Source organism: Nelusetta ayraudi, unplaced genomic scaffold (assembly GCF_046127955.1).
Source record: "Nelusetta ayraudi isolate G7.1 ecotype Tasmania unplaced genomic scaffold, CSIRO-AGI_Nayr_v1 ptg000011l, whole genome shotgun sequence".
NCBI classification, from domain to species: Eukaryota; Metazoa; Chordata; class Actinopteri; order Tetraodontiformes; family Monacanthidae; genus Nelusetta; species Nelusetta ayraudi.
Genome location: NW_027466061.1, coordinates 4,430,001 through 4,453,032, shown reverse-complemented (window position 1 = coordinate 4,453,032; position 23,032 = coordinate 4,430,001). Strand labels below are relative to the sequence as shown.

Here is a 23,032-nt window from a genome sequence, read left to right as displayed (position 1 = left end):
TCTGTGAAAAAGTCCAAATCCCATCATGATGCAGTCATATCCACTACTATTCAAAAGGGAGCTTTGCGGAGAAGACGAGAAAATTTGGCAGACAAATAATAATAAATGTTTTATGCTTTTTTTCTTGATTTGACATTTTTTACCATCTCTTTCTTACAACGGTTTGAAGTCTTAGGATATTTTCAAACTGGGTTCCCCGAGCCTGGAAGCCACTCGCTCGACCCCAGACTCTAGTTCACGACCACAACTGTTCTGTACTCAGAAAGCGTGCCCAGCTCCATTTGAAAAGGTGCTCTCCTCGGCCACAGCCTGCAGGAGGCGTGGAGGCAACAGTGCCCAAATAAGGAAGTGGGCTGCTGTCGACCAGTGGCATCCGCTTTGCTTAATGGCACATCTTAAATGAGAGGAAAACAACACAAACAAATCATTTAGCCAATGAAGCGGTTCCATTTGTCTTTGTATAGAGTTTCTAAACCAACTTGGTGCGTCCCCCCCCTCTGTCTGATGCTGCATAATTTGTATATATTCGATATAGGATTGTATATAAGAGTATGAATATATACTGTATGTTCCTTCCATTCTATTTTGTTTATTTTACTTCATCTATTTTTATTTTTATCTATTTTACTTGCACAGTGCTGGAGTTGTTGACCTCACATTTCACAGCTGCTGTACTTGTACATTCATGAATGTGACAAATGAAATCTTCAATCTTGAATCCTCCGCCTACTGTACAGCTGAACAAAACTGACACCAGGAAAAGCCGTCAATAAGGACGAGGTGTGAGGAAGTGGATCATCATTTATTTGAAAGGGACGTGGGGGACCTCGCCAGGCAGGTGAATTTTATGACGGCTGCTCCTCTTACAGAGGCAGCCTTTCGAGCAGAGCCTTGGCCCGGCTGCAGCTGTGCACTGTGGCTGCCAACACGTCATCGCATCAACGCCGCTTCCTATCAGTGTGATCGCCCGGCCCGAATAAAAATGGAAAGAAAAAGTACGGGAAGCCGATCCTGTAAAAACAAGATACCGAGAGGCTTTATGGTGGGAAAGTGCAGCTAATTTACCCTCCGTTAACAGACCTCCAGGACGCCGCTGAGAGAGAATCAGCGGCCGACCCGGCCTACCGCTGTGGAGTAGGTTCTGCGATTGATCCGGGGGAACGAGGACGAGGAAGGATGAGCATGAATAGAAAGGTCTGCATTTAATTTGCTAATCCATCATTCCAATTGTGCCGGGTAACAAAGGGAGTGGAGAGTGGCGGGGCATTCAGAGGCAATGGAGCATGCTGAGGGGTGCGTGTGTGGTTCTCCATGGAGCCGGAGAGGCCGTGGCCCTTGGCCCTAAGAGCCCAGCCGGCCACTGGGCAGAATGGGATCTGATGAGCTCAACGCAGGCAGGGCTAATCCCTCCGCGTCCAAAGAATTGTTTAACTACGTTTGACTGATTAGCCCAAACCCCTCGACTCCACTTACTATCTATTTGTCCAATCAAGGCCCCTGCACTCATCTCGCTGCAGTGTGTGGGTGGTGATGGAGAGACAAAAGGAACAGGAGAGGAAGAGAGAGTAAAGGAGGGCGGGGAGGGAAGTGGGGGGGGGGGGGGGGCCACAACGCAGTGGTCTTGGAGGAATCCCAGCCGAAGCAGCGAGAAAAGACGTCTTTCTTCTTCCACTTGCTATTCTCCAAATGCACTCGGCACAACACGAGTTCCTGCAGACCAGCTGTTGCAAACATTCAAAGGTCATGGAACTCTCGCCTTGGGAGATTTCAAATACAAAGTCGGCCATGGTGTGTTAACATACTGCACTGGCATGCTTTCTTTCCTTTTTTTTTTTAACCAACTTTATGATGGGGGTAAAAAAAAAAAAAAAAAAGGGAAATTTAAAAGGCACTCTCCCCTGTGTGGAAAAGAGGTTGCCGGGAAGATTAACCCAGCTTCCTTTTATAGCCTCTGACAAGAGGTTAAATCACACATTACACGGCCTGAAATGTCTGCTAGTAATTAGATCAAGAATATTAGTCTCTCTTCTTTCTCTTTGCAGGCTGCAGCTGATCAAAGCCTAATGATGGTGTCAGTGGCGTAGCGAGCGCTGCCTGGGTAAATCACCCCATCGGGATGGCAATCTGTCAGGGCCGCCAGCCCTGCTAAACAGCGCAGGACACGGCTACAATGGCGCTCGAGAGTAGACTAAATGAACCATATCTCACAGCGGCGAGCTTCCCATCAGCAATGCGCCATTAAAATCCACGCTAATGATAATCCGTCTCTTTGTTTTGAGTCTGGGAGTCTGTGTTTATATGTACACAGTCCGTTAAGATGTATACAGGGAGAGATGTCAGGGGGACCCCCACCGCCAAAGAATCTGAAACCTTTTCCATCCTGCTGCAGATCTTTTCAAACGGATGTCAATTTCTGGTGACACGCAGGCTCGACAGAGTGAAGTTGACGTGTTTTCCATTTCAACGCTTTATTTTTAAACAACCTAGTCTATTTTTTTTTTTTTTTTTTTGAAGTGCGCACAAGTAATGGACAATTTCTTTTTTTTTGCTTCCTTTTTGAAACTCAACGGGAGCAAACAAAAGGGGGAGAGCGGCAGGAAGATGTGTCAATCATTTACCGCTGAGAGATGCCCGACAAAGGAAGCCTTAAAAACCCGACAGCTTTTCTTTGCCACGTCAGTCCAGGACACAGTCGGCTCCCTAAAAAGAAGGGGAGGCCCCCAGACAACAGACTACCGCAAGAGGTCTGACCCCAATCCTAACCCCGTACAGGTGGCGCGCTGCGAACACTAGGAAGCAAGAGGGCCCATTGACGGGGCGGCAAAGAGAAAATTCCGTTCCCGACTAAAAGGCTTGCTGTCGGAGATCATTTAGACAAGCACAAAGACAGCACAGTGCCTGTACAGACTGCTCTAATATGCTGAAAAGAAAATCCCCTTGAACACATTAATAGTTAAGACTTAGTTCTCAGCCCAGACGAGGAGGATTTAGCCAAGGGCTGTTTCAGGGTTCGATTTTTGGAAAAAGAGAACCTGTGTGAGGCGACGGTGAATAGCAGCGTACGGGCGGCACGTCTTTAATTCTCGGAGGCGCTGGCTAAAGTTTGAAAAGGAAAGTTTTAAATCGCTTCAGATGAGAGAAAGAAAGAAAGGATCAGCTCGCTCAAAGTGACCTACACTCTCAGGTCAGGGGTGAACCTCTTAGTTTAGGAGAATAAAGGGCCTCTAGTCCAAATGCCACTCAGCTGAGTCCAACTACAGAGTTGCACTACGAACTGTGATTACAGGCAACAACCACCCCCCCCACCCCCCAAGGTGAGCGACAACTGCATCTCTGCACATTCCAGGAAACGCAGCCAGTTGAAGACAGCAAAATACGCCAGGGAGGAGGAAACATAAACAACGTAAGCTGGTTCGAGAGCCTTCGCCGATGTTTACGATCCCACTAAGTGCATTTTCAGCCTCCTCCTCGGTGCTTTCGCGGCGGTGGCGGTATGCGGCACGGAGGGGCTGCTGATGCCGCGGACCGTCTGTGTGTGTGTGTGTGTGTGTGTGTGTGTGTGTGTGTGTGTACAGAGGGCTCAGTCACCAGCTGGAGAGACTGTTTGGACAATGTAGGTGTCAGACACGCAGCTCATCTGGAATAAAGATTCGGTTGTGTTGCTCCCAAACACCCACTGGCTCCATTATAGTGATGCTTTAAGTTTAGAAGAAAAAAAAAAGACAAAAAAGAAAACCTGTCTTGCCTGTTTTTTGGAGTGCAACTACTGAAAAGTGAACGAGGAACTGGAGCCGTGTTTGACTTGGTGCTTTGCTATCAGGCAGAAAGGTCTGCATTTGTTTCATGGGGGCACTGAATGACATGCCAGAGATTAGCCTCTGAAGGTCACAGTCTTAGCCTATCCTTTCAGCCGCCTTTCACAACACAACCCCGGGCCCTTTTGAACAACAGGAAGAATGTCATCTGGTTACTTTTCAAGGCACGGAGATACCATTCACTGCGGCCAACAATGGCTGCAAACAGGCACCAGAGGGTGAGGAGGTTATAAAGAGAGCCATTCTGAGCGTCGGTCCATCTCCAGCGCACTGCATGCACGCAGGGGAGGGAGGAAGAGGGAAAAAAAAGAAGAAGGAGAAGAAAACACCCACACACTGAGGCCTGGAGAAGCGGTGCAACTGATAAAGTGAGGAGGGTCATGGCAAAGTGCCGGGGCCACCGACCGCTCATGTCTGCAGCAGCCTCCGTTCCTCCCCGGCACCCAGGGTCAGCCTCCGAGCTCTGGCTGTGTCATTTTGGAGAAGATAACTGTGTTCAGCTCTAAACTTTATCCTTAACGTTAACAAATCCCTCCATATTTATACAGATATACATATATATGCATTATTATCTGACAGATCAAAATATACAGTTTTCATTTTATACTTGTTTTCTTCCAGTTTCCACAGTACTCATATTGCTCTGTGGATTAAGGGCTTACAGATAAGCACAATTTGCGAAACGGCAGCGTTTAATAAAAGGAAATACCTGCCATAACAACGCAGCGCCATTCCCAGGAATGAATGAATGACCTCAGCAAACCATCGGCTATTGCTCAGGATGTGAGGCTTGTCCCAGAAAGACACTTCAGCCACAGCCGCGGCTGAAATCCTTCACCACTTTAGTCTCTAATGAACCCTCTGAAATATTAAAAATAAAGTCCAATTAGCCGACAGCATTTCACATCTCCTCCCACTATAATCCTCTGGTAGCTTAGCCTTATCTAATGTCTGCGCCAACTATGACACTTTGAGCTCGCTCTCCTTTCTAAACCCTCCACTTGATATCCCCTCCAGCTTTACCGCCGCTTTGTTGTGACATTCTCTCTGACCCCGCGGACCAGGTCAGAGTCTGAGCCGCTCCACTTGGGCCTAATGAGGCCCCGATATGCACAGTTGGCACGGACGTTGGAAAAACTGCGGCAATAACTGCAGACATGCTAATGACGCTGCATCCACTGGGATTACTTAAGAGTGATGCGGGACTTGCCTGGCAACCTCTTATTACACAGGGCTCTGATGCTGGGGGTGGAGAATGTCAAGGGAGGGTCGGCGATCTGGTTGAGACGGCCTTATCTTCCACCATAAACAGATAAGAGCATGTGTCTGCTCTTCGGCGAGATGGAGGAGGATAAACAACCCCGTTGTCTCCAGTGCCTCCGACAAGCCTGATCAGACAGATGCTGTCCTAAACCTAGCCTTGCCCCCCCCTTCACTCTCGCTCCCTGCTGCTATTTTTTCTGGGAATGTCACCGGGAGGCTTAGATTGTTCCCAGATTGTCCTCAAACTGAAGACAAAACAATTTCAGAAAGCCCCTTTTTAGTGTGCGAGTGTGTGTGTGTGTGACTTCAGGTTGCAGCACTCCCTGACTTAAGGCCTCAGGTTTGCTGATTACGCAAAAGCGACCTGCAGAATCAGTGGTCTAATTGGACCTTCTGGCTATCATGCACATCTACGCAAAGAAAGGAGGACAAAAAAAATTGGCGCAAACAAAGACCGAAAGTGTGTGTTTCAATCGGGTCGAGCGCCCACAAGTCTTTTGGCACTGAATTAAACAACTCCTGTGAAAAGCACTAAATACCATGGAACAGCTGACCCACACCCCGAGCCCTGCAAGTCATTCCCCTGATGTCAGAGGTATCCCAAAGTTGCCAGTGGTGTCCTCAACGCCAGATATGGGTGCATCATGTGAGCGCAGGTCTTTTTCTCCGAGCCTGACCTGCGTCTGACCCTCGCACTGGGTTTCCTCACTTTGCCAGCGAGCACAAAGGCTACCAAACATCTGCTCTGTGTCTCAGAGCCGACTAATACGACGGCGAAGACACTGGGTGGCCTCGCGGAGAGCCTCTCCGAGTGGTGGGTGGCTAAGTGGGAGAATGTGGGCCGACAGCTGCCCCGGTGACTGGAGGAATGAAAGGTGGAACCGGCTGGCAGATCATCGCTACCTGCCCTGCCGTCCAAGGCAGAGGGAGGGCAGCCTCATTTAGCAAATGGATGATATTCTAACAAATGATGCTCATCTGAAAGCACCGGCGGAAGAGGAGGCGGAGGGAAGGGGGATATCTGCACCACGCAGAAAATTCAGGCAACACCTGCAAGAGATCTAATGGAGACAGACCCCTGCCAGCAAATGAAAGGGACAAATGTATTGCTTTGGGAAGAGCGCACGGTTACACATTTCCAATTCAAGTAGTGTCTCGAAAATGCCTCATCAAATGACTGGCTTTGAATAAACCAAAGTGAGCACCAGCCAAGTGGCTCATTCCAGCACGGGGAGAGAGGGAAGAAAAAAAAAAGTCATTGCATGAAAAATATGCTAGTTAGCCGAGCCATTTCACAGACAACAATCACAGAATCGGGACTGTTGCTAATCAATGTATTTTAATGAGCTCCCTGTGAATCCTAACAACAGCCGAAACATAAAAGCTCCTCAACTTCTCTATTTCAGTCTTTGTACCTTGTGATCTGTTATTCATAGTCCCCGCTCTGAAGTCTGGAAGAAATAAAGCAGAGCTTTGATGTTATCCTCTTATTACGGCTATCTGAGACGGACCTAATGTTGGAAATCAGATTGTTTGGCTGTCACGTGGAGAACTTTGTGCAACACAAAACATCCTGGATCCAGTGTAAGGTGCCCACTCACCGGCCGACATCTGCTTTGTTGTCTGCTCACAACAGGACGTTTGATACAGGGAGGTTGGTACCTGGAATAATGAAGGGCTGTGACTATCACAATCAAACCCTTCTCAACACGCTCCTTTAAGCCTTCAATCACCTCTGCTTATAGACGTGGGCGTGTTGCGGTCGCAGCTTTCTGTTAGTTTTAATAGTTTAATCTCGTCCGCGGGCAACAATGGACCGGGAGGCAAAGCACTTTGGAGGAAATTACCCTCCTCTACCCACACTGTAAATAAATACCGTCAAATGCAGTTGTCAGCGCTCGGCTGAAAAAAACAACAAACAATGTAAACTTGCTTTCCTGTCAGTTTGCCCTCAGCAAAGGCTCAGGGCTTTGTGGTGACAGGTCAAACAGTCAGCCCATGACTCATGGGAAAAGCAGGAGAGACGCGCTGCAAAGCCACGCAGAGCATGGCTGCTTAACACGAGCATTTAAGTGGCATTTCAACACCGTCATTTTCTGCACTGCTGACCAGCATGACACAAACTAATGAACTAGACTAGTATCTGACATTCAGGCTCCGCTGCAGCCGGTGCACCAAAGAGGAAAATCATTTGAAGCTGCCATGATTAAGGACTATTTTTTAGGCTGACAGAAATGGGGAGTTTTCATCTTGAAACTCGGCTAATTATTTCAGTGAATTTGAAAAAAGCAAAATGAATGTCAACTGAATGGGTTTGTTGCTCAGTTCGCTGGTTAGAATACTAAAAATTGAAATCAGCGGCAGAAGAAGCAGAAAAGATGAAAAATAAAGACGTCAGTTTGGGTCTGACAAGGTCTGAACCCATTATCATATCTCTTAACAAATTAGCCAACAATAAAAAAAAAAGAACCAATATTGGCAGGGTAAATATGAATACAAAATGTGTCTCTGAGGGGAGAAACAGCTGAAGAATTAAGCTTTTAACCCCTTAACTATTATGTTGCTGGCCTCTGACGCTGCCCCTCCAGGGCGTTGCAGCCACTTTCCTCCAGGTATCTATCGGATAGCCGTCAATAGAGGCAAACAGCTTTTTACAGATGGGGAGAGGCCTTACAGTCATTTGTCTCCGAGACCTAATTAATCTTCATTGTGCTGGGAAACATAGCGCCCTGATGCAAGAAAAAAGGGCGCCTTCTACACATAATTGCTGAGAGTCGAGGGGCCTGAGTTTCCTAGACAACAATGTCTGAAATTTAATTATCTGCTCTTTGGGAAAATGTAGGGGAAGGAAGCTACATTGCAAAAAAATAAATAAATAAATAAATAAACTGCACTTTTGCGCAAGTACTGCCAGGCTTATGTTGGAGCGAGCCCCGGGCAGTGCTCAATATATCCTCCCTTAGAGCAAACAGTCACACTAAATTTGCAGTAGGAGGAGGGAGGAGGATGGATTCTAATTTAGAAAGAGAGAAAAAAAAAAGTAGGACCGTTTGAGCGCAATTGCTGCTTTAATATGTCGAAATGTCATCGCTTTGTCATCTTACCATGCGCAGGGCCAAACCAAATCACTTCCATAATACAGATAGCGTCGCTTCTTTCATCGTATCCGTCGGGCTCCACGACGTTATAGATCGACTGGGGTCATAAAAGCGGCTTCCAAACACAACGCGGACTGGTTGTGGAGACATTAACATTCCGCCGTTCAAAAAACAAAACAAACAAAAAAAAAAAAACAGAGAGATCAGACGTGGAGGAAGAGGAGGAGGGACAGGCATCGATAAGACCCCATTAGTGAAGTGTGCCCTTAAGAAAGCCCAAATGTGATCAGAGATAGACCGTCTTCCTCCCTCCCAGACACCAACCATTAGGCGATGTGGCAAAAACAAAGCTGCTCTTCTGCTGCTCCTCGGAAAAACTCCTGCACTCCTCCTCCTCCTCCGCCGCCACCTCTTCATCAGCGGTCGAGGTTGTGCGGCAGGATCAGGACGAGCCCGGTGACGTCAACCTTTTGTTATCACCTTTAACACTTTGCCTTCGCAGGTGGAAACACTTTGCTCCGCCGGCGTCTCATATAGAGGTGCCATTTGCAAGACGCGCACCGGAGCGAGGGAGCGGGTGCAACATCTGTCCACTCACTGCTCGTTGAAAAACACCCGTCGACACCACACGGCCGAGCGAATCGGGATTTGAATGCCAGATTATTGGATGTTGTGAAATTAATCATACGTTGAACGTGTGAAATGGAATAAAGATGTTCAACTTCCTGGCTCGGGTGGCTCCAGGGGAGGAACTATTTCTCCCTTCAGATGTGGCTCAGAACTATATTTTTAGCATGACAATACAATTTACGACTATTATGAATAATTAGGATATTATTCAAAGACAATGATAACTTCACCTAATCCGAATGTGGCTGTTTTCATTTCGCTAGAAAAGCAATTAGCCACCGGTAAAACAACACAAAACCTGGTTCCATCCAGTTAACACCAGCTGTACTTCAGATTGTATGCCTCAATTCATTCCACAGTACCTTACGGCGGAAAGAAGCGAGCCGCACGGTATATTTTTATCAGCTCAACAGACAATCATTAGCAGCACAGGATGTTAAAAGGTGTATGCTGCCAGTTAGTCTGTGCCATCTGACTGGCCAGGCTCCAGGCTAGCTAACCTAGCCAGTCAGCCTCAAACACACATACACAGTCCCATTGTTGCCTCGTCAAGCTTCCCCGATATCTTTGCCACAATGTAATGTGATGTCACACACCATGCGGCGGCAGACATCTCGTTATAACACGACTACTTACCCTCCGTTCACCTCGGCGAAAGGCATCATTAGTACGTCGCCATGGTTTAAAATGGACAGATTTTCTCCCGTTGCCCTGCGTTGCCGAATCGCTGCTGCTGCTGCTGTCTGCGGCAGCAACTTCCGGCGCATGCGCACTATCAGTTCGAGGCTTCGCCGTGCGCTGCGCAGTACGGCGGAGTGGTTTAAAGAGACAGTCAGCGTGAAAGGCGATTGGACGGACGCACACTCACGTTTTTGGTGAAGTGAAGTGCTAAACTGATTAAAATAATTGCTAACTGTTCTGTCGTAGGATGTGTAGACTGATGCATGTAGAAATGCATTGCAATATAAAATATTGGTGCGAAACTAGTTAGTAAAGTACTGTCTTTGTTACAGTGTAAAGGAAGTATTTCCTAACGATAATAGAATTCAAGAGAAAACATGAATGTCTGGTATTGAGTGGGATTTTTTTTAATTCCTTTCAAACGACTACATTTTAAATAACTCAAATTACCACAGAAGAGAGACAACAGCTTTTTATAGTTATAGAGTACTGAAATGTAAATATACTTAAACAAAATTGTACATGTATATATTGCAAGTATTGTATACGTCAGATATATTGCCACTGAACAACAACAAATGGAGGGATGCGGTTCCTAGAGGGAGGTCTATCCCATGATGAAGTACATAAAACAATTCCACTCTTGAGCAGCCATGTGGTGAAAATGAAAAACACATGTTATTGGTGATTTTGAATTGCAAATGTACTCTTTGCACTAATTTGGTGCAATGGAGAAAAAAAAGTAAAATCTTATGCTAAGCATCATTACTATACCGGCATATTTCCAGGTCCAGTGTGTAAAATTAACTTGATTTATGATTTCTATATTGGTAAAAGCTTAACATACTGCCCATAAATGCATTAATATAAGTGTATACTTGCAATACAATAAAATGAATTTGGTTTTCCTACCCTTCGAACGGTTCTTCTATATTTAAGAATATACATAGAGCAAAGGTCTTGCTCCTATAGCTGCCATCTTGTGCCACCATTTGTTAAGGAAGCCCACCAGATAGTAGCCCAAATACAAAACACGCCGTCAGACGGTCTTCCTTGAATAGTGGGGTTCCTTAAAAAAAATGTAAACACTGGACCTTTAAAAGTCATGTTTTTTCACATATCATATTACAGCTTCTATTCTTAGGGGAGAAAACCCGTACAAAGAAGAGCTTGTGGTCAATAGTGTCACATGCTTTGTGATTTGATGAAAAGTTCAATTTCTGCAGCCTGGGTGTGTGTCTCTCTAATCAAAGACTTATATTTCTGTGACAACGAAAATAAATTACTCTATTACGAATGCCCACCTGCCCTCTGAACAATATTGATGTCGTTTTATTACCGGGTGGAGACAAATGGACAACACAGAGAATTCTGGCAAGTTATGGGAATGCTGGAAAATATTTGCTCAGTGTCATGTCAGGTCGGAGCCTGCACACAAGTAATCAGATACAATGATTAGAGACACAATTACTCATTCTCAGCTCCACAAACCATTCTGATTGAGAAGGTTACTGCTACGCCTGCGGCTCCAGTACGGACCAGGCTTATTATAATGCTCCAGCCAATTTTGGTCTACAAGCTTCACTTCCCGCATCAGCAAGTGAAAGAGGGGAGAATTTGGTCTGAAAGCCCAATCACACATAGCGCTCTGAGTTCAGCAGGTGGGGAAGTAGCAGCGGCAGGCTCCATCAAGCAATAATACAAAGTTAATGATGCAGAATGGCGTCTTTCTCCATACCAAAGAAGACATCAATACAGGATGTTTAAGAACGCTGTTCCTAATTACGCTTTTTAAATTCACCACTGACATGACTGATGATTTTCAAAGAGAGGCATTATTGATCCACTTCACAGACAAGTCACATCGATTGCAAGTCTGGAATGAATAAAAGTTTTTTTTCCCTCCCTTTATCTCCCCCACTGTGACAGAGCGCCTGCACAATCAGTGCACCAGTGCGACCTATATGGGTAGTTGCGGAGCTAAATTACCTCAGTCTGCGACGGGACATATGGAGCAGTGATTGCTGAACCCAGGGGCCTCCAGGGCACCTTCAGGGCACAAGACCTGACAGTTAAACCTCACTGCTCTTTCAGAAATTCATCCATCTATTCATTAATCCATGGGAGCCTGCACAAAAAAAGATTATGTGTGTCACCGCCCTCAGCATGGAGAAGTTCTGGAGCGGCTGCTCCACAGACAATCAGCCAGCTGTGCAGCAGTGCGCCTCTCGCTGCAATCAGCGGTGATGGAGTGATGGATGCTCTGACGCACTGACACATTGTTTTCCCCACCTCTGCTCCCTGTTGACGTGCCCCATGCCTCCTGCTTATTATTCCATGAACTTTGTTATTCCTCAAGAGCAGCCAGATCCCTCCCTATTAGTGCAGTAGACGGCAGTTATTGCATGCTTAATTCCAGCTGGTGGTATTAGCAAAATCAACGAGGGAGGTGTGCAAAGTAAAGCTGGATCTTGCAGACAAACAGTTTGACACCACCTGGTTTGGCATTTCACGGATGTCTTTCTGGTGATCTATTGACAATATAGAATCCCTTTAAATTACAGAAAGTAAGAATGATTTGGAATCAACAGCACGCTGAGATGCAGTGAGGGTTTGGGGGTGGGGGGGTCCGTCACATGCTGAATCTCATTGGCAAGTGCACTTTGAGTGGCAAAGTGGGCTACAGCTTATGATTAAATGGTCTGCAGGCAAAGCCTTTTTGTCTTTTTTTAGAGAGAGAGAGAGTTCTTTTTGAAGGCCAAAGTTAATGCAGTCATAGAAAGAACTCTGATACACTCCCACGTGAAATGGCCATGTGAGGAAAGCCCAGAGGGAGAAAAGGCCTTGAATGAATTTGAGAGGGGGAGAGGGAATGCAATTGTGTATGTGAGAGAGGGAGTGAGAGAGGGAGAGAGAGAGAGAGGGAGAAAGAGAGAGGGGGGGGGTGCAGGCAGATAGAAAGTTCAAACATTACTGATCCTCAAATATCCTTTTGGGTTCTGGTTCAATTGGAACTCAGCAGTGAGTGTCTGCTAAAAGCTCCATTTTTGTTGCCCTTCCATTGCTGCTGAGCTTTTAGAGTTAGATGATGACAGATTGTGAGCTACCTGATATCCTTCATCATCCTCCCCAGTGGAGGTGTTTGTTCCGCCCTGAGCAAGTCCTGGAGGACTAACAAACAGCCGGCATGGTTTGATGGACTACAGGGAGACATCTGCTCTGCTGTGCAAAATGAAAACAACATGCTACAGTAATCGCTCAATATGCAAACTTTGTCCTTTAAGCCTGATGATTAACCTTACACGGTTCATGGATATCAATTTGATCTATCAGCTTATCATTGCGAATGAGAGGAGTCACCGCGTGTGAAGGCGGTGGAGCTTTTTTTTCCTAAGGTTGGCATGGAGGCTCAATACAATGCTTAATAACACTGTCCCAACTGTGCAGCAAGCACCCTGGGGGATGAGCTCTGTGTAGTCGAGGGACAAGAGGAGTAGAAAAGGTCTGCGCATCAGCACAATCTGATTTGTGGTTACGGGCTTGCCATTCCTCACAAAGCAATATATGGAATATTACCCGCACCAACGGATCATTTTGAGCACCGGCCTCCATTTTAAACTGCCATGTGTTCCAGTCGGCAGATGTGTTTGTGCATGGTGATGAGCTGATTTAAAATTGCCACAGGCTGATCTTAGCCTCTGAATATCCTGCAGACAGGTGGATCCTGAAGAAATTCTCCGGGGGGTTTCCGGATGGTTTGCTGTAATATTATACATGGCTTTTTTTGTAATCTTACATACAGCATGTACATGTAAACACAGTCAGGGGACCACATGAATAATTTCCTGTCTGCAGTCAGTGCATTTCCTTTGAACGAACCAACCTCAGTTTCATATGCTCTCCTGCCCCTGGAAACCTGCTCCTTGTGATTTGTGGTCGCTAAGTACTGAATATGTCATTCTTGTTCCAGAAACTGCAGATCATTCTGCTGACACAGACTTTATTGAGTGGGAGTCTAAATGACTCAACTAAATCTTTTTCAAAGACGGATTTAAAGATGACAGACCGCTGCAACCACGGGTGGGTGATCAAGATCCGATCGCTTTAAAAGCTTTGAAAACGACAATTTTTCACGAACGTAGCAGACTACACGCCTTGGAATAAATAAAAAAGAAAAAGACTTTGGTCGTTAGGGGGCGATGTAGCTCGTAACGAAGCCAACGTCGAGGCGCTCTTGAAAGCGGAAGTGGTGTCTCGTTGACGAGGACAAGCATGGCGGCACACAGAGGGTGAACGTGAACGTAAACAAGCGCCTCACCTGTCAAACTCTCCGTATAGGCGACCCAACTGACGAACAGCAGCGACGCACATCGAAGCCCGATGGCTCTCAGGGTGTGCGCCCGGTTTGTTCGAGACTCCTGCCGCCTCTCCGGACGGCTCGTCGCCTCTGCTCGGCAGGAAAGTGCGTCACGGTTTCCCTCAGCAGGTCAGCCAGCAGCCGCCGCCTCTCCAACACGATGTACTTACTGCCAGCATGCGAACGTTCAATTCAATCCAAACAACTTTATTGATTCCCGAAGGGCAATTCAGTTTACCGCCTCAAGTCCCAAGTACAACAAAAAGGGCACAAGATAACAAACAACATCAACTCTTTCTTTCAGTACCACAGGTTGGCAAGGACAATCAGCGCTAGCATCAAATAATTAGATAATAGAATAAATACATATACAATAGATACACAATAAGGCTCTCGGGTCACAATGCCTGGCCTATGTTCGTCATTGATCTGTCTCAGCATTCAGAAGTTTAATGGCTGAGGGAATAAAAGAGTTTGTAAATCTGTTAGTCCTCCTTGGGGGAAGGAGAGGGGCAAGATAACGCCGCCCTGAGGGCGTCAGACAGAACTCCTGACTGAGTGACTGAGGATGTGGTCAGGATGACTCATGATTTGTCTGGCTTTCTGAACATACCGCTGAGACACCGAGCTCTCATGTTTAACGTATCCCTTATGAACTAAAAAACAACACTTTTACTTTAGGATGTGACAATTCGACAAGGCAATGCATCGATGAATTTGTATACACTTTACACTACCCAGATCTCATTTTAAACAACAACAATCTACTACATATCAGTTGTACTGTGTTTAATTAAAAGTCTGAATGTTGTCGGCAGGATTTGTCATCAGTGTAAAGTGTTTTAATGCTTCCTACCTGACTGTGTGGAGCCTATCCCGGCTGTCATGGGGGCAAAGGCAGGGTCCCACTGTGGAGAACACAGCCGGAGAACCCGAAGAGAACCCACGCAGACACAGGGAGAACATGCAGACTCCACATAGGAAGGGCCCGAGATTGGAACCCACAACCTTCTTTTGTTTCGGGTTGCATAATCCTGGTGCAATGGTTAGCACTGCCGCCTCAGAGCAATAAGGTTGTGGGTTTGATTCTGGGCCTGGGGCCTTTCTGTGGAGAGTTTGCATGTGCTCACTGTGTCTGCGTGGGTTCTCCTCTGGGTTCTCCGGCTTCCTCCCACACTCCAAAAACATGCATGTGAGGTGAATTGGGAACTCTAAATTGTCCGTAGGTGTGTGAGTGAGTGAGTGAGTGGGAATATTTCTTTGTCTGTGGCCCTGCAATGAACTGGCAACTTGTCCAGGGTGTCACCCTGCCTTCACCCTATGACAGCTGGGTTAGGCTCCAGCAGACCCGTGCACAGACCCCCCCCCCCGAGTTCAGGAAGAAGGGAGTATTAAAATGGATTGATGGATGGAATTAGCTTGTGAGGAGGACGTGCTAAAAATATACATCATAATCTTATCAAATATCAGCAGTAAGCACAATTTGTTGACTAACTGCAGAACAGCTCTCAGCAACGTGACAAAGATGTGTTTGTGTTGTGTGAACAGGAAATCTTGCCTGCAGAGGAGGAGGCACGAGTGGGGTTTTCTTCACTCCTGCCTGTCTTATTACATCGGAGGCGTTTCTCGACAGACTCAGGAAGGGCAGAGCTGCAGAGGCAGACAGCAGTTTGTGTCTCTCCTCCGCCTGGGTTCCACCAGACAGGGGTAATCGCACAACCGCCTCATTTACATCCCCGAACACGTCAATGCAACAGCATCTGTCCTCCTTGTTCATTATTTTACTGCTGATGTAAGTCCCTCTCCTACCTGTCTAATGACCCACTCCGTTTGTGTGTTGTCAGGCGAACATTTATCTTTATTACTGAAGGATCCGGATCAGCCTGACGGCTCCAAGGCCTTGAAAGTCGCTATAATTGGCCCCCCTAATGCCGGAAAGTCCACATTATCCAACCAGCTTCTGGGCAGAAAGGTCTCAGTTGCCTGTTGCTCAAGCCTGCATATCAAAACAAATCAGTCCAAGCATGAAGGATGTTATCATAAGAATGATTTTTCTTTTCTCACAGGTTTTTGCCGTTTCCAAAAAAGTACACACCACACGGACCCGTGCCTTAGGGGTCCTCACCGATGATGACACACAGATTGTAAGCATGCATTTGTTTTGGTGTGAATCAATTCTGCACTTGAATAGCCAAAGGTCACAGCACTGGTATTTTTCTAGGTTATTTTGGATACTCCTGGACTCACCACCCTATCAAAAGTTAGAAGGTGTGTTCTTTTATTGCATTTTTATTGACAGTCTGTCTTCTATAATAAGTTTTACTAATTTCTGTGTTGGTTCTGTGTCCACAGGCACCAACTGGAAAAGTCCTTGCTTGTGGACCCATGGAACACAGTCAAAGAAGCTGATCTAAGTATGATTTATATCAATCAGCGCATGCAGTCTATATTTCTTTTAACGTCTGAATGTCAAAAACAACAGGCACCCAAAAACAGTTAGCTTTAATGTTTTAAATACGTTTTTGAGCAAAGTTATCATGCTATTTAGGTAGAGAGTCCTTTGTTTTGCTGTTTTTAAAGTCAAAAGTGTCTGCTGGGGTTTCCTACTCAACTTCTTTTTTAAACACATTGATAGTTATATGTTTTAATAGTTACACTGATAGTAACATGAGTATTTATTCTTGTTCCACTCAGCTAACATATGGCTGTTTTTCTTTGTTTTCAGTCGTGGTGATGGTGGATACAGCTGACCGGTGGACGTGCAACAGACTTGATTTTGAGGTGCTGAAATGCCTCGCACAGCACCCCAACATCCCTGCAATACTGGTCCTCAATAAGGTAACTTGGATTCATTTTTCATGTCTCCCCTATCATAAGGGATCTTTCACACAGACCAAAACCCGGAATATTAGCTTAAAGTAAAGCTATGATGACTACATACGTGTAAAGTGATGTGGTTAATGTACAGTGGGACAGTTTTTTTCAGCATCATTAGTGGTTTTTGGAGTACAGGAGAAGTTCTGTTTGCAGATAATATAGGATTAGCGTTCATGTCTTATTGTGCAAACTGTAATAGTTGGAAGAAAAAAAAAAGAGAGTGATCATGACAACATTAGAGTTTTGTGCTCACCAATGATCTTGTCTTCTAAGGTGGACCGCATTGACAATAAAGACAGGTTGCTGCATATCACAGCAGAGCTGACTTGTGGAGTGGTGAATGGACACAGAATGCGGATCAGGCCAGTGATTAAGCCTCCTTGGGCTGAAAAGAAGGAAGACACGGTCTCAGAGTTGCTTCCAGAGGACGACGTGGCTGAGCCCGCCGGCAGCTCTGATGCCGGATCAGCGCTGAGCAGGGAGCAGCTGAAAGCACTGAGGATCCAGCGGGGCTGGCCTCACTTTAAAGATGTTTTCATGCTCTCATCTGTGGACAAGGAGGACGTTGATACTCTGAAGGTGGTGCACATATTGATGTTTGACACTCTGTTGCACAGTTTAATTTTAGAAGTACACTGAAGCCGCGTTCAGACTGCCAGCCAAAATCCGATTTTTAGCCCATCCAGATAGAAACCATATGGCCTCTTTTGTAGTCTGAACAGTCACAAATCACATAAAATCCAATTTTTGCAAGACGGATTGAAACCACCTTCGGGAGGTAGTTTCAAATCACATTTGGACAGATGCGTCTCAGTCTGAACAGCTCCAAACACACCGATGGGTTGTGACTGTCCGTGACGTCACTCTACGCGATGCATGACCCAATGTGCCAGACCAGAGGGCGCCATTGCAGGTGCAGAGCTGTAACGTAATGGAGCAGACAGAGGAAGTAGAAAACAGCAGTCCCTGGATAGAGGAGGAATCCCATTGGCTCATCAGTCTGTGGGGAGATACAGTAGCTCCATTCAAGCCAAGCTCCAGGGCTAGTTTCACAACAAGTGCCGCTGTCGCAATGATGTGACGTCACACACTGCACTGGACAACGCCTCCGCTCCGACGTCGTTGCTGCAGCAACCTGTTAGATGGGTTAATAATGTGGCCCAGTCTGAACAGAGCCACATCCCATTTGGATACTTGTTAAAAAAAAAAAACAGTGTGGACAGTCAGCCCTAAAAATCAGATTTGAGAAGGAATCTGATTTGAATCAGATTCGCCTGCAGTCTGAACGCAGCCTGTCAGGACAGCTATGAGTGCAAGCAAGCAAAGACTGAAAATGATTGGATGAACGTTCTGTATTATAAGCTTTACTCCAGTTTTTACTTTATATGGCCTCGCGTTTGCATTATTTCATAATAGTCGTTTTTATATTGTTGCCGTAGAGCTACTTCCTGGCTGCAGCTAAACCAGGCTCATGGCAGTACCACAGTGAGGTCCTGACAGATCAGAGTCCTGAAGACGTCTGCAGCAACATCATCAGAGAGAAGCTGCTGGAGTATCTGCCCCAGGAAGTGCCATACTCAATGTCACAGGTGAGCAGCAAGTCATTGCAACTCTTGATATCGTCGGTGAAATAATTTGTTTAAGTCCTTTTCTTTTCTTTTTTTTCAGTGTGTTGAATACTGGCAAGAGGAAGAAAACTGTGAGCTCCATATTTCTGTAAAGCTCTATGCCAAGAAAGAAACTCACATGGTAAGAGCTCTGCTGCCTTTATTAACACACTTATTTTTTCTTCTGGTTTATGTAGTTAATATAAACTTTTGCTTATGATTGCAAGCACTTAAGTGAATCAAGCACAATCAACCCCCTCTGACTCTACTCCAGGAAAAAAATACATAGGTGGTGTAAACTTTGGGAAAAGGTATAGAATATTAGTGGAAGCGATGAAAGAAAACCCTTTTCCTCCCTCCTTGACACCGGCGGCCTCTAATGGCTTCTCATAAATTTTGGCTGTTCGCTCATACCTTTGGATTTCTTTTCTCCTCGTGTTTTAGCTCATAAATATTTGATCTGCCTTTTCAAACCCTGCATATTTGATGCCGAAAAATGTTTAAAGCCGCACTTGCTGTTCTGAAATGGTTGGAGGCCCCTGACCTCCAGCCCAGAAGAGATTCAGACCATCTCAGTTCTGAGGTTTCCACATTCAGCTCTGGAATAAGTGCAGAATGTTGAACACAGTGATGACTGAATGAGAAATCACGCAGCTTCTCATAAATATTCCATTCTTTTGTTTCCGATAGAAAGCCTGAATCCTCGGTTTAGTCTTTTTGATGACAAATCACAGCAAAAAGCCACAACAATTATCCAAGATTTTTCATGTTCCTGTCATCAGATTGGGGGTGAAATATTACCTCTCAGACATCCAACTGTAACGTTTCTTCCCGTAAAGTGGAGACTGATGCATTTTGTCATCGCAACAGCGGATGGTGATTGGCACGGCCGGTCAGATGGTGGCTCGGATCGCCCGCGAGGCAGGCGAGGACCTGAGCCGAGTCTTCCTGAGGGACGTAAAGCTGAAGCTGTCAGCCAAGCTGAGGAGTTAAAGGGATTGCACATAGGTGGAGGGCAGGTCCAGAGTGAGGACACGGAGTGAGGAGTCGACCACAGAGAAGGACCTAAAGCTTCTGAGTCTGACCTGACGCTGCTGTGAGGCTCCTCCTGACGGTGCTCCACCTGTCGGACACTGAAGACAATGTCAACTGTGAACTCTAGCATCCTCTCTTTGTAACTTGCATATGAAACTGTTAGTATCTATAAATGTAGACAATATTATAACATGCTGCTGTTGTTGTGATGCAAGACTGGTCAATCTAAAAAATAATTGTGTTAAATAAATTGAGCTTCCGGCAGCTGTAGAATCAACCACATGCACTTAGTCCACATACGCTTCAACACAGCAGAGTCTCCGTCGGCAAACATGAGACAAACTCAAATCCGATGTTTTGACCTCAACCCGAGGGCCGAGCAGCTTTTGGCAAGCTGTTAAAAGGCTGCCGGTTTATCTTTGGCTCTCGCTACTTTTTGCTCAATGCCGGCGTTTCAGCGGCTCCACAGCCACGTCCACTCAGATGTCCCTGATGTACCATCCTAGCCCTTGTTCCCTCTGCCCTCACATCACTTTAGTCTCCTCCACGGCCTTTCAAGTGCGGCCATCCATCCCCGAGCTTATCGCATTTTATTTTTTCCTGCCGCTTTCTTCCCCGACCCCCTCCCCCCGTCCCTGTGCTTTTTTGACCCTCATAAAGCCCCCACTCTGCCCCCCGAGGGCTAAATTGTCTCCCTAATGGACGACAAAATGGAGCACTAACCTGGTGCTAAAATGGGTCGGATAGCGGTGATTGGATTCATTCCCTCTGCCTTGCGAGTTAACTCGACGGTTACTCTATCCGGGGCATCCCAGCCCGTGGCCTGAAGCGAGGGCAACAAGAGGGGGAGGAGGCAGAAGAGGAGGAGGAGGAGGAGGAGGAGGAGGAGGAGGAGGAAGACGGGGGGGGGGGGGGGGGGAGTAGTGGGAGCGGTCTCGAACGTCTTGCAAAGAAGCGGCTTGGTCCCCCCCGAAGCGTCTTCCTCCTCCCTGCCACGGCTGCTTCCCAGTGATTAGACGAGCCGGTTGCACAGCAGAGATCAGCACCCAGACAAGCCAACTGCTGCTCGGAGATATCACAGCTGATCTGCCAGCACATTTTAAAATCCCAACCTTCACACTCGCACGCAAGCAAGACACCCAGAAGGCACCGGCGCCGCTCTCGAACGTGTTATTTTTCACTAAAATAAAAGAGTCGAGTCGTTTGTTTCAGAGCCATGTGCTTTTATTTTTAAAATGGCAGCAGAATCCAGCTAGTACACCTCGCAGCCAATGACGGTCCTCCACCTCCTGGCGCCGATGACATGGAGCGAGGGCCATATAACCCTTACCATTGCTAAAAACTCAGTAATGGTAACGGTTAGACGGCCCCCCCCAGCGGCGGTGCGGCCACGGAGGATGGAGTGAGCGCAGAGCAGGCCAGGAGTTGGAGAGGGAATGAAACCCTGGATAGTACATCATCTATACTGTAGTGTCTCTTTATTAAACTTACAGTATAAGATGATATCCTGTCCAGGGCACAAGGTACAAGTGTTAGCAGCGAGAGTTCACTTCCTTCCTTTTTAACCTGAAAAATGAGGGTAAATAGCATGAACATTACATACATTTTTGCATTATTTACGGGGCAGAATTGGTGAGTGAATGTGACACATTAGGAAAAATAAGTATTTTAATGTCAGTCTGAGAAATAGGACCTGATTCATTCTGCTTCGCTCACCTTATGGTGACGGGTGGACGCCCTGCTCCACCTGTTCCTGTTGCGTCCATGTCTGGTTGACGGGTTCCGACTCCTGTGTGCTCCTGCTGTGCCCCTCCACCCTTTAAAGATCCCCCTCCCCCCTCCCACCTACCCACAGCTCATTAGCATACTGCGATGACATCTGGGTGGACCAGACTGCACAGGGTGAGCTTCTGCTTATCAGGCTCTAACCTGGCTGGCCCCACCCGTATTACAGCTGGCCGACATGATTATAAGACAAATGCAGCCAGTCTGTTTTGTAGCTTCGCTTCATGTTTTATGCTATTTCAGTTGTAAATAAAAGGCTGAGGTAACAATCGGCCAGCCAGCCTTTTCAACTAAGGTTCCATATGTTACTGATTTTTAGATCTTTGTGTGTGTGTGTGCAGACCTATTGTGAATTCATGCCTTTGACATTTGAGATACTGTTCCCTTTCTATGGTCTCCAACCAGTCTGCCCATTCTGACCTCTGACCCCTTGACATAAATTTTCCTCCACACAACTGTCGCTCACTGGATATTTTCTCTTTTGGGGTCCATTCTCTGTAACCCCTGGAGATGGTTGATGAGCACTTTTAAATACTGCGACCAGCCCGTCCGGCACCAACGACCATGCCACGTTCAAAGCCACTGAAATACCCTCTCTTCCCAATTGTAATGCCCACAAGTCAGGTTCACCATGTGAGTTGTGCGTCAAGAAGCAATTGAACAGTTAACCGAATAAAATGCCCAGTTTTAGCTTCCTTCTTGAAGTATAGTTAGACTTGATAGTATGTTGTACATTGAACTAGTCTCAGAGACTGGAATTGACACCTGGCTGGAGGCGTGATCAGTAATCCGTAAAAGGTATCACTATGGGTTTAATGCCCTTTGGTGATGTCACAAAGGGGCTATAGCAGCCAAACTGGGTTTTAGCCCACACCCTGAAATGGAGGGCCTGTAAAATAAAGGCTGGACATTTATCAGACACATTTTGTTGTGATTACATAAAGCAGTTTTGTTTTGTGTATGTGTGTGTTTATTGTTGTCACAATGTTCCTTCCTGCCTTTTTGGCCAGCCCACTTTTGGGGGGAAAAAAATCTCAAGAGTTTTTTTATGTGCTTTAATAAAGAATTGCTTTGTTTAGAAAAATATTGAAACTGTTTAGTAGCATAGTTGCTTTGGTTCTTTTTAAACTGGCACAGCATTTCATGCCCAAACCAGTTTTTGCAGAATTGTGTCAGGAGTTCTGACCTTTCATCATCTCACAGTGTGATTAACAGAGCGCACGGCTGAATTCCTTCATCGTATATTAAAAGCCTTATCTCGCTGAGCTGTAATAGGCGACATCTAATGTTCCCCATCTCCCAAATCCTCTCACTCTCACATCCGTCTTTTGTGGATTTATGTGTGATGGTTTCACAGGCTGGAATTTTAATACCACAATGCGTCAGCTGCTGCCATGGCATCTGATTTATTAAACTTTTTTTTTTCATGCGCTCAGCTAGATTTTCTGATATGGAGAAGTGAAGTCTGTTTTTTTTTGTTTTTTTTATTAAATGTGTCAAATAGACACCACATATCAAACTCACAGCATCAAATTATAGCTCAGGCTGTGAGATCAGGTTGTATGCTGCTGTAATTTGTCTATAATCCCTCACAGATTGCACTCATCCTTTAAAAGTGGCTCGTCTTTGGAAAAATAATAAATACCCAATGGGAGACTTTTCATTGACCTCCTGCCCACTGAACTCAATTTTAAAGGTTTGTTAAATGGTAATTGAAGATCTTGCACTGCAGGATGCTCACAACACGGCCCATTTCCTCCGACACTAAAGTATTGTGACTTCTTAAGCAGCGCTGATGAATGAACCTACTTCAACACCAGCTCATTAACATAAAACTGCACTCCTCTAAGGTCAGGCCCATTCATCACAGTTAGTTTAACCTGC

The 23,032-nt window shown here is 46.0% G+C and overlaps 2 protein-coding genes across 3 annotated transcripts in view; one reads left to right on the top strand and one right to left on the bottom strand.

Annotated features, from left to right (window-relative positions):
- Window positions 1-19,240, bottom strand: part of fam222ba (family with sequence similarity 222 member Ba) — a 42,950-nt gene extending 23,710 nt beyond the window's left edge. The window contains exon 1 of one of the 2 annotated variants that reach the window (XM_076020165.1): window positions 19,130-19,240. The gene's annotated coding sequence lies outside the window, so the exon portion shown is untranslated. Of the gene's footprint in view, window positions 1-9,442; window positions 9,737-19,129 lie in introns of those variants that run through there. The other variant, XM_076020164.1, reaches the window with a different exon arrangement.
- On the top strand, window positions 13,727-20,574 carry eral1 (Era-like 12S mitochondrial rRNA chaperone 1). Its single transcript, XM_076020172.1, has 11 exons — window positions 13,727-13,973; window positions 15,393-15,551; window positions 15,689-15,816; window positions 15,911-15,988; window positions 16,066-16,112; window positions 16,197-16,258; window positions 16,570-16,682; window positions 16,995-17,300; window positions 18,161-18,310; window positions 18,390-18,470; window positions 19,199-20,574. Exons 1-11 carry the CDS (start codon window positions 13,868-13,870, stop codon window positions 19,319-19,321), a joined length of 1,353 nt encoding a protein of 450 aa, XP_075876287.1. The 5' UTR covers window positions 13,727-13,867; the 3' UTR covers window positions 19,322-20,574.
- The last annotated feature ends 2,458 nt before the right edge of the window (window positions 20,575-23,032 follow it).

Bases quoted from the DNA above. Each gene is read 5' to 3' on its own strand.
- eral1 (XM_076020172.1), top strand. From the start codon at position 13,868: ATGGCTCTCAGGGTGTGCGCCCGGTTTGTTCGAGACTCCTGCCGCCTC. The intron at 15,552-15,688 runs GTAATCGCACAA...GTGTGTTGTCAG, and splicing joins CTGGGTTCCACCAGACAGGG to GCGAACATTTATCTTTATTA. The intron at 18,471-19,198 runs GTAAGAGCTCTG...TCATCGCAACAG, and splicing joins CCAAGAAAGAAACTCACATG to CGGATGGTGATTGGCACGGC.